General features: G+C 43.1%; 1 protein-coding gene across 2 annotated transcripts in view; it reads right to left on the reverse strand.

Annotated features, from left to right (window-relative positions):
* The window catches only part of SFMBT2 (Scm like with four mbt domains 2), a 258,910-nt gene that overhangs the window by 37,583 nt on the left and 210,237 nt on the right, over positions 1-11,090 (reverse strand). For both annotated transcript variants that reach the window (XM_017872485.1, XM_017872486.1), the window contains 4 exons: positions 9,467-9,580; positions 6,173-6,215; positions 4,110-4,180; positions 955-1,094 (listed from right to left, as the gene is read on the reverse strand). In XM_017872485.1, coding sequence (XP_017727974.1) covers positions 955-1,094; positions 4,110-4,180; positions 6,173-6,215; positions 9,467-9,580 — 368 coding nt within the window. The remainder of the gene's footprint in view (positions 1-954; positions 1,095-4,109; positions 4,181-6,172; positions 6,216-9,466; positions 9,581-11,090) is intronic.

Below are 11,090 nucleotides of genomic sequence, written 5' to 3' on the forward strand. Positions count from 1 at the left end.
GCAGAGCCTATTTCTTTTTTAATCCAATGCTTCCAATGGTGCCTGGCTCCTCAAAGTTACCTAACAAACATTTGTTCAATGGATCAATGGATTGCTGTGCCTGCAGAATTTTAAGAAACATTCATCATGGTACAGTGGCAATAGAGAATATCCATTTGGTATCTTCTTTCTTCAGAGAAAGCACTGATATGTGTAAGAAAAGAGCAGAGAGAGTTCCAGGAAGAGTTCGGAAACTATTCCAAATTTCCAGTCTGTCTCCAAGCACTGTCTGAGGCTATGCTAGAAAAATGCAACGGAGAAGAAGCCTTCATCAACATCCTCAGGATTCACCTCTCTCTGCAGGTCATCGCCTGAAGGCAGCAGGACAAATGGGGAGCCACAGCCTCCAAGTGACGGGCCTGGATGTGACCCATGACACAAACCTCATCAAAGTACCTGGAGACCATTGAAATACTTACCAGTACCTCCCGTGTGCAAGTACCAGGTGCTGGAAAGAGATGGATGAAACAGAAAGATGGCACAGCACCATGACCTGGCCAAGGAGCACCATTCTCAGTGATAATACCCTCTGCTGCCTCGTGAAGTCCTCTGTGCCATTCCGGGATGGTCTACCTCTTTGGAAACCTCAACTCCAGTCCTAGGCCCTCAATCCACACACAATCTTCCCTCTGTCTTTCCAAAGCACTTCATTCAAACCTACTGCAACGTTTCCCCCTAATTCGAGGGGAGGCAGACGTGTGTCCCTCCACCTAGACGGGGAGTCTTTCATGGGTCAGAGCATCATTCTTCTGTTTGTGTATCTCTGGCTTCAGCGCCCAGGACAGAGAGAAAGGAGGTCTCAGTAAATGCCAACTGAATTGCTTCTGATGTCTGCTCCCTCCTTCAGAAACTGGGCCCACAGCTTTTTGAAAAATCCTGTTAAAATAAGCCAAGGTGATTGTGCACGGGCTTTACCTCTTTAAGAACCAGCACGCATTTGCCCGGTCCCACCGACTGAGGTAGCTCTGCGATCCTTCCTTTGTTCAGGTAAGGGCCTGAGAAACACCTGTGGTTGATGAAGAGCTGAGGACAGCAGTATTTCCCGTTGACGGTTCCTGCAGGGGAGAGCAACACAGCCCATGATTAGGACCATAGCCCCAGACCCTAGGGGGCCCCGAGACCCTTGCTTCATCCACATGGTCAGGGAAAAGGAGCACACAGAGCTGTCCGAGATCTTGGCTGATGGAGAGTCAGGCATAACAAAAGCAATGGAACCCAAAATGAACACAACAATCATGATGGCCAGTGTCGTTAGAACTGTAATTAGGAAGCCGCACTCTGGTTGAAAATTGTGACAGAGGAGCAGAGAAAAACAGATGATTTTCTTCTTTTGAGAAAGAGGTGCTGTGTCCTAATAGCAGGACATTTGATATCCTTAATGATACCTTAGAAATTCTGGTTAATTTTTCCAGATTGCATGAATCTGGTGTTCATCGTGCCACACAAGTGTGTCAACTTCACCACACACAGAAGCATGCGTGAGCCTACAAGCAACATTTGATATCCTTAATGATACCTTAGAAATTCTGATCATACTTTCTGCCATATAAATAAACTTTTCTGTTTATGATGCAGTATTCAAGACACACAAAAAGACACAAAAGCTAAGACAATGACCACTCCAGAATCATTATCTAGTTCAAGGACAAAAACACTGACTACACAGTGACATTCTGTGAGTCACCCACCCCAGTGACCCCCCAACCTGCACCCCCAGAAGTCACCACAACCCTGAATCTGGTGTTCATCATGCCACACAAGTGTGTCAGCTTCACCACAGACAGAAGCATGACAATATATGGTATTTTAAACATATTCCATAAATGATTTCCTGCAAGGTTTTGTTGGTTTGCTTCATAAGAAGTTTCTGAGATACATCCAAGTTGGTAAATGTGGATCTAGAAAGTTCATTCATTTTTGTACTTCTTTGACTCTGTTGAATTAATATAGTATCATTTAGCTGTCTAGTCTCTTACTGATGGATATTTAGTTGTTTTTACTTCCTCAGGACTGTCAACAGTGCTTTCATGAATATGACTGTGAAAAACTTCTACATGTGGGCAAGAGAGTCTTGCAGGTGCGTAAGAAGAGTGGGCTGGCTAGGCCACCTCTGCGTATCTGTATCTTCAGTTTTACTAGACATGGCCACGCTGTTCTTCACAGTGACTACCCCAACTGACACTCTTGTTAGCACCACGGAAGGGCTCCTAGAGTCCCACACCCACCCCAACACTGGTTCCTGTTGCACTTCTCCATCCTGCCAATCTGATGAAGGTGAAGAAGACCTCACTGCAGCGTAAGTGTACATTACCCATATTCTTCTTTCAACTCAGAAAGGGAACAGGGAGAGCTGCTGATCTTGCTGTCTCTAATGCCATGGGCAAGCAGAATAATTAAATGATAAGACCTCAATCTAAAGTTTCTTTCTTACAGGTGGTGGCTCACGCCTGTAATCCCGGCACTTTGGGAGGCTGAGGCGGGTGGATCACCTGAGGTCAGGAGTTCCAGATCAGCCTGGCCAACACGGTGAGACCTCATTTCTACTGAAAATACAAAATTTAGCCGGGAATGGTAGTATGTGCCTGTAATCCATCCTGGGTGAAAAGAGCAAAACTCTGTCTCAAAAAAAAAGAAACTTTTTTTTTGTTTTGGTTTTGAGACAGGGTCTCACTTTGTTGCCCAGGCTGGAGTGCAGTGGTGCAATCTCGGCTCACTGCAACCTCCACCTCCTGGGTTCAAGCGATTCTCCTGCCTCAGACTTCTGAGTAGCTGGGATTACAGGCACGTGCCACCATGCCTGGCTAATTTTTGTATTTTTTAGTAGAAATGAGGTCTCACCACGTTGGCCAGGCTGGTCTCGAACTCCTGAGCTCAAGGAATCTGTCTGCTTCAGCCTTCTAAAGTGCTGGAATTACAGGCATGAGCCACCATGCTGGGCCTAAAGTTTCTTAATGTCTATAAATGTAGAATGAGGTTTCACTTCTGGCTAAGGGAGTCACCGCCCCCATCCTGACTCTACCCAAGCGCCAAGCTAAGCAACACTCACAGTGGAATTTCTGCACAACCACTGCTATTAATTTGGGATGGTAATTTAACAGTCTAGGAAGGTTTGTTCTCATAAAGACTTCAACTAAGAACCAGCAGAGGTAGGAGGCAGAAATGTTATTCTTCTGGATATAAAAGAAAAGGAGTAAAATTACAATTATAGACTATGAAAGTGTAGCTGGCAAGGTTCTTTTAAAACCATTCTAAAGTTTGAATTATATAAAACAGGCAAAATAATGAAGTCCACAGCAGAATTTACATGGACATTTTTTGGTAGGATTACTCTGCCTTTAGATTACCAGGCCTGTAGAAAAACAAAATTTTCGTTAAATCTACTTATAAAACTGCTCTTTACTACCAAGATAATCTCCTAGTAGGATTCTTCCATGACAGTTGGTTTTAATCCTGGAATTCAGAGCAGGTTTCATTTTGGCTTAGAGAATAGACTTTTTAATCAAGTATGACAAAATATAAACATGTCTATTACCAGACTTCATGGTCAGAGGGTAGCTCACAAATGTATTTCCAAAGGTTATTGTAGGATGTAAGACTTTACACATTAAAAAACATATATTGTTCACAACCATCACGTTAGAGGGTTTTAAGGAACAATTCAAAAGCCAGAGGCGACTTAAATACTAACAGTAAGTGGAAAAATGCAAGTGGAACCGAAATAAAATGTCGAAAAAGAAATTGCCTAATGAGATGATATTTTCAACACTTTCCTTTTCCCCATGATACACAGCCCTAATCTGGCTCCTAATTTGCAAGTCACACATAAACCATTTTTCTATAGACTAGAGCTATCTAGAACTACTGGCCAAAAAGCAGAAAAGAAGAGGCACAGAGAATTTAGCTTAGAAGTTTTCTTTTTAAAAAGTAGGTATCCGTTCATGAGTGGCAATGGAGAAAAACAGAGCAGGCTCAACGCTGAGATGTATTCATAGCGACCTAGAAACATGTACATGCCTCTGCTCCCAGCTGCACTTGGGAAGGCACAGAGACCCCTAAATGGGACCGATTACCTGTGGTGTCCAGGTGAGGGAATAAACAAAGGTCATGAGGTATTTTCTTAACAGGCACTGTGGGCGGCAATCTGTCAACAGAGAAAATAAAACTATCAGGGACCACAAGCTTTAGAAGGAACTACTACATTCCAAAGTCTTATCATAATTTAAAAGGACTCTTCCAGAAATCCCAGATAAGAGGACCATAGAAGACAATGTGTGCATGGGAGCAATGCCAGTAAGACCAGATGAAAACAGCATTTCAGAAAAGTAGTTGTCCAATTCTTTGGATGGCCCTGGAAAGCCTGAGACATCTGCCTCTGAGCGGCTGGCACTGAGCAGTGAGTTTCTCCCAGGTTGCTTCTGGCCTTGTCTCTTGCTATGGAATTGTAATACTGTCTTCAATTATATTTTAAACATGAAAAAACGTTATCTTACATTGGATTAAAGTCAGACTTTTCCACTTCGATGTCTAATTGAAAACCACTTTCCACTAACCTTTGATTTCTGACCTCCGGGCCCCTGTGAGTCATGGCCACACTAAAAATAAGACCTTAAAAGAAAATCTATAAACTGGCGAGTCTTCAAATGCAATACAGGCTTAGTCCAGGACAGAGTTCTGTTACAGTTCAGTAAAAATGTTGCTGAATAAATAGGTGTTTTAAAATGTAGCCTTAGGGGAAAAGAGGTGTACTAGATTTCACAGGGGTGTCTAGGTTGGTGGCATAGAAACCACATGGTTGAAAAGCTCCTTAAGCTCAAAGTCAACCCTTACAAGAGATCTTAGCAAGGCCATCTATGCAGTGGTTCTCCAAGACGGGTTTCCAGACCCACAGCATTGACACTACCCGTGAACTTGTTAGAAATGCAGATTCTTGGGCCCCATGTCAGACATTCTGAATCAGAAATTTTGAGGATGGGGCCCAGCAATCTGTGTGCTCCAAGCTCTCTAAGTGACCGACACACGGGAAAGGTGAGAACTGTTAATCTACGGGCTGCGCATTTAGGAGTGATGAATTCAAGTCTGGATTCAGTCACAGGTGTGTTACGAAATCGCTCTACTTCAACATCAGGTGGATAACATGGAGTCTGGTTATGAGCCGCATACACTGCATTTAGAAGCAAACCCACAAAAAAACACCTACAGAACTGTTCTTCTCATTCAAATAGTGCAGTTACAGTTCAATTTCATTTTATTTAAATTTAAACTCGACTACTGCACATGAAAAATGCTGTTTTCAGCTGTCTTTCCATCAGTGTATTTTTATTTACTTAAGAAAGCAGAATCACTTGGCATGGAATGCACATTTTAGTGTATTTTAAATATTTTTCAGTATCTACAAATGTTACTAGCAGTCACAACTTTTCAAAAACACACTGCCTGCCTGGACACACTTTGCTAACACCCTCTTTCCACATAAAGTCACAATTGAAATGGGGGACACCCTCTTTCCATAGGAAATCACAATTGAAATGGGGGACAGGGCATAATCTGTATTTGTTCAGCCTACAATTTAAGGCCTACACTTTTTTTCAAATGGAATCTAATTTAATCTTCCTAAGTACCCCAAATCATATTTTATAAACCAGAGCACTGAAAGGCAGAGAACCAATGCTACTTGCTCAAGTTCACGCAGCAGAGCTGGGGTTGGACTGAAGTTTTACGCCTCCCAAACCCGGGCTACTCTAGGAGAGGTGAGTAAGAAGCAGCATTCTGAGTGTGGTGAGGGGCTGCGAGTCGAAACTGCACCTGCCACGTGGGGCCCCTGCAGACGCTGAGAATTGCGAGCACAGCCAGCCATTTCTCTCAGTGTGTAGATCTGGGGCCCTCCCCAGGTATGTCGAAGTGGAATAAAAAGTGAGCCATGGGAATCTGGACTGTGAGTGCATTGGGGAGAAGGCACTGTGTTCTGCACATAACGGGTACACAACAAATAACAGCCACTATGTTTTACTGCTACCTCTACTTGGGTGCTATTTGCTAGATAACACCAATAAAAACAGCCATGCTTCCCATCCTCCATAGAGACACTACAGTTTATCGGTATACACTACAGTCTGGGGGGAAAAAAAGCACGTACTGTTTCTCTGGTTGCACAACTGCAATCTTTCTCTTCTTTTGTGCTGTAGAAAAGGCAAAGGGAAAAAAAGAAAGTCAGCTTTGTTAGTGGGGCAAGTCCATTTTTAAAAAGAGGTTATAAAGTAAAAAGGTACCCATTTTAAAGTAGTAATTTAAATGCTGAAAAGTTATGTCACTCATGCCACAATTTCCTATCAGTTTCTTCTAGCATAGGACAGACGTTAACTCACCAGATGTCAGATTTTAGTACAACTTAGTTCATTTAATCTGATCATTACACTAGCTACTTCATTTTCCAACGTGCATCTAAGAAAGCAAAAGAGTACACCTGCTGTACCTCACACGTTCAGATCAATTGTTGCAAGCAATTATCCAGAATGATTTTTTTCCAAGAAAAATTGTGATGAAGCAAATCATGTGACCACCACAGCACTCTCCTGAAGTGCTGTCAGAGACATGCATGTCAACTCAAACATGTTATTCACAAAAGGAGAACCAGGAGCTCACAAATACGCCTGGTCAAATATTGACATAAATGAGCAAACAGTGATTTATTTGGATAAGAACATTTCCAGTTTATATTTATAACTGATTCGGATCACCTTAACAAAAATAGACCAAAGCTTTTGGCATCTACTAACTTTGGCTCAGATAATCCTACATCTTCCAACATAAGCATACATTAATTCCAACAAAACTTCTAAAGCTGCTAGAGTCTGGCAGGTTTGGAGTTGGAGTTTGCCTCTTTAAAACAAAATGTATGTGCAAGAAATGCAAGCAAAATGAATACGAAAATACTCAATAAGATCCCACCTACTCTTGACTATCGGACGTTCAACTCCAGTTACTACTACAAAAAGGTCCACACTTAGGATCTGTCAGGTGAAAAGTGAGTTTGGAATACTTGTCTCCCCTGGTCTTTGTTAACGGGGTGAGGTTGCCTGACCCCCTGGGAAAGAGCCAAGCACAACAGACAGATAAAAAATCCTAAAGAACGAGGAAACTTTACAGCGTTTACCTTAACCTGTATGTGATTGTGCTCCAGAAAACCCCAAAGCACTTGCACCCTCCCAAATCCATGTGAAGCGGGGAGGAAGAGGATCTAGGACATCAGGTTCGGTTTGAGGGACAACAAGGACAAAGGGGATTGAAACCCCAACCCCAGGACAACACTCAGGTTGGGGAGAACCTACTGGCCATGCTGGCTGAGCAAGGTCAGAATCTGCAGCACTTGTTTTTTTTTTTTTTTTGAGACAGAGCAGGGTATCGCTCTGTCGCCCAGACTGGAATGCAGTGGCGTGATATCAGTTCACTGCAACCTCTGCCTCCCAGATTCAAGCGATTCTCGTGCCTCAGCCCTCCGAGTAGCCGGAATGACAGGCATGTACCACTATGCCTGGTTAATTTTTTGTATTTTTAGTAGAGATGGGGTTGTGCCATGTTGGCCGGGCTGGTCTGGAGCTCCCGACCTCAGGTGATCCACCTGCCTCGGCCTCCCAATGTGCTGGGATTAGAGACGTGAGCCACCATGCCTGGCCAGAATCTGCATCATTTTAAGAGACAGAGGAAAAGAATGTCCTCGAGATTAAAATAATTGCTGTACACTCAACGTTTTAGAAATATTTTTAAGTAAGGGGAAACTATTACTCCAACTGAATCAGATCCTTTGAGCAGGATGGTTTAGGAACAGGAGAATCCCATAGAATCCAGCTGCCTCTAATGTGAACTACCTGCTTGTTTCACACACATAATGTCCTCTGGTGCTCTTAATAATGCTAACTAAAGGAGCCCTGAAACTGTTGCCACTGGGGAACGTGAAGTCAGCTATGCAATGGAACTGTGTTTCCAGCAATGTTGTGAGAATCTTCAGAAGTGGCCACAGAACAGGCTGTTAGGAAGAAGTTAAGTTGGTGCCTAAATTCCACCAAGAAAATGACAGAGACGGAATCTCTTTAACCGTTAAAACCTGTCATCTCTAAGGACTCATCATTTTAAATAACACTTCTGATATGCATTAGGGTAGAATAATAAGTGCAATGACTAATTAGGTTAGAAGATTTTTAAATGGTACCATTTTGTGATAATAACCTACAATAATATGTTAAAACACACGGTTGGCCAGGCACGGCCAAAGTGTAATCCCAGCACTCTGGGAGGCCAAGGCAGGCGGATCACTTGAGGTCAGGAGTTAGAGACCAGCCTGACTAACATGGTGAAACCCCATCTCTACCAAAAATATAAAATTAGCTGGGCATGGTGGCGCATGCCTGTTATCTCAGCAACTCGGGAGGCTGAGGCAGGAGAATTGCTTGAACCCGGGAGGTGGAAGGTTGCAGAGAGCCGAGATCGGGCCACTGCACTCCAGCCTGGGCAACAAGAGCAAAACTCTGTCTTAAAAAAAAATTTTTTGCATGTATTTAAATGTGCCTGCATGTGTGTGCACACATGTATGAATGGGCATGTACTGCTGGGTTGTTTAACTGTTAATATTGGTTATTTGGTATTTCTGTAACCAAAGAGATGTGTGGTAACACGTTTTATAAAGTACAGCTGAAATATCACCTATAGTTACTGTTAAGAGTAGACCGTTTATTTATTTTTTGAGACAGAGTCTCACTCTGTCACCCACGCCGGAGTCTACTGGTGCTTGGATGCCATCTTTGCTCATTGCAGCGCTGACCTACTGGGCTCAGGCAATCCTCCTACCTCAGCCTCCAGAGTAGCTGGAGACATGTGCCACCCTGCTGGACTAATTTACTTATATATGTACTTCTTTTTTTATGTAATACAGTATCTCACTATGTTGCCCAGGCTGGTCTCAAAATCCTGGGCTCAAGCATTCTCCTGCCTTGGCCTCCCAAAGTGCTGAGATTACAGGAATGAGGCACTGTGCCTAGCCTGGCTAAGTGTTTCTAAGAATGTCAGTAAATTATTGGAACCAATTATGATTCTGTTAGGAGACGCTACATGAGAAAAATCAGTTCTTTTAAATAAATGATAACAATAATATAGTATCTAACTTATTTTTTTCACATCAAAACAATGAATTGGATAAAAAACTGAGAGTGATGATTTCAGATATTTTTTCTCTGCCTCTCTATGACTTTCAACTGTCCCTCACTGTTAAAGTTTGTCAACCTGTGATATGATTTCACGAAAACATGGGTTCTCAGTGGAAGATCAAAAATCTTATTTGCTCTTTAGAACTTGGTTATAATCTCTTTATGAAGCTGCCGATTTACTCACGAAGATTACCGGTGTCATCCACCACCCCCCTCAACTGGGAACCACTTACAGACTGTTTTGTGTGGTGTAGTCAAAGGGTAAGAATTGGCTTCACACCAGCCCACCGGGAAGATGTCCATGGATTCCACATCAACAATGACCTCTGGAATAGGAGTCTGCAGCCCTGCATGGGAAGAAGTTGAGAAAAGAGGTATGAACAGACCTTACCAACAAAGAAACAGAAGGACAACAGTAATAGAGCATCCCTAACATTGGGGAAAACATTCCTTTATACATTAAAAAACAAAAACAAAATAGCAGCCGTATGGAAGAGACGACTTTAGAGGAGTCTTTAGTCTTATCACAGACACAAATGCTTGAAATATAAAAAGGCAGGAATAAAAGGGGTTCAAATAAAGTGAGGGTTTGGAAAAACAGAGATACTCCACCCTAAAAATCAAAGAGGAAGAAGGACTGTAGGGAAAGATTGGCATCGGAGCAGGATTGGCTGAAAGAGAGAACTGGCATCCCCCTTTCCCAAGAACAGCTCTGGGGTTAAGGGAATGTGTCGGAGCTTGGGGTGGGACCTCAGGGCCCACATCTAAGCCTTCACGATGTGCTCCACCCAACACCAAGTAAAGGCAACCTTCAATGAAAGAAAGTCAAATGTCACAGCTAAACGGAACCAGAAAACCTCAAAAACAAGGTTTATGAGCAGTGTACATGGCCAAGGCCCTTCTCTAGGAAACTTGTCAGCTTATCAGTTTGGAGTTACTTTGTTTTGAATTCGGTTTGTGGCCTGTAGACTTTGGCCACGCCATGGAAAAGTCACTTATGTAGCAAGGTCTAAGAGATCCCGCTAAAAAGTGGGACCTGATAACTATCACACCCTATTTCATAATTACAGTCATGCCTTGTGATGACCTGGCTTCACAGCCATGAAACTCTGAAAAAGAAAAGAAGTCTGGATTTAACAGCAGCAAAAGTTTCAAGGAGCTCTGGCTACGGAGAGAATAAATTTAGAACCAGTTAAAAGAAGAACATTTGACACCAAATCAATAGTTAAGAAAAAAACACTTTCAACCAGGAATCAAGTTAAGAGCTCCATTAATAGACGGTGACCCATGGACTCTGACCCCTTAATCCAGCTCTGCTTTGGTTTCCTCATTGAGAACTAAGATAAAAATAACATAGTGGCTGGACGCCGTGGCTCATGAGTGTAATCCCAGCTCTTTGGGAGGCCAAGGCAAGCAAACTGCTTGAGCCCAGGAGTTCAAGATCAGCCTAGGTAACATGGAAAGACCTCATCTCTACAAAAAATACAAAATTAGCCTGGCATGGTGGCATGCACCAGTAGTCCCGCCTACTCAGGAGGCCGAGGCAGGAGGATTGCCTGAGTCCAGAAGTTTGAGACCAGCATGGCCAATATGAAGAAACCTTGTCTCTACAAAAAATATAAAACTAGCCTGGCATGGTAGCAGGTGCCTGTAGTCCTAGCAACTTGAGAGGCTGAGGTGGGAGGATCGCTCACATCTGGGAGATCAAGGTTGCAGTGAGCAGTGATTGCACCAATGCACTCTGGCCTAAGTGACAGAGTGAGATGCTGTCAAGAAAGAAAAAAAGAAAGAGAGAAAGGGAGAGAGAGAGAGAGGGAGGGAGGGAGGAAGGAAGGAAGGAAGGAAGGGAGGGAGGGA

The sequence above is a fragment of the Rhinopithecus bieti genome, unplaced genomic scaffold, assembly GCF_001698545.2.
Source record: "Rhinopithecus bieti isolate Rb0 unplaced genomic scaffold, ASM169854v2 scaffold_6933, whole genome shotgun sequence".
NCBI lineage: Eukaryota > Metazoa > Chordata > Mammalia > Primates > Cercopithecidae > Rhinopithecus > Rhinopithecus bieti.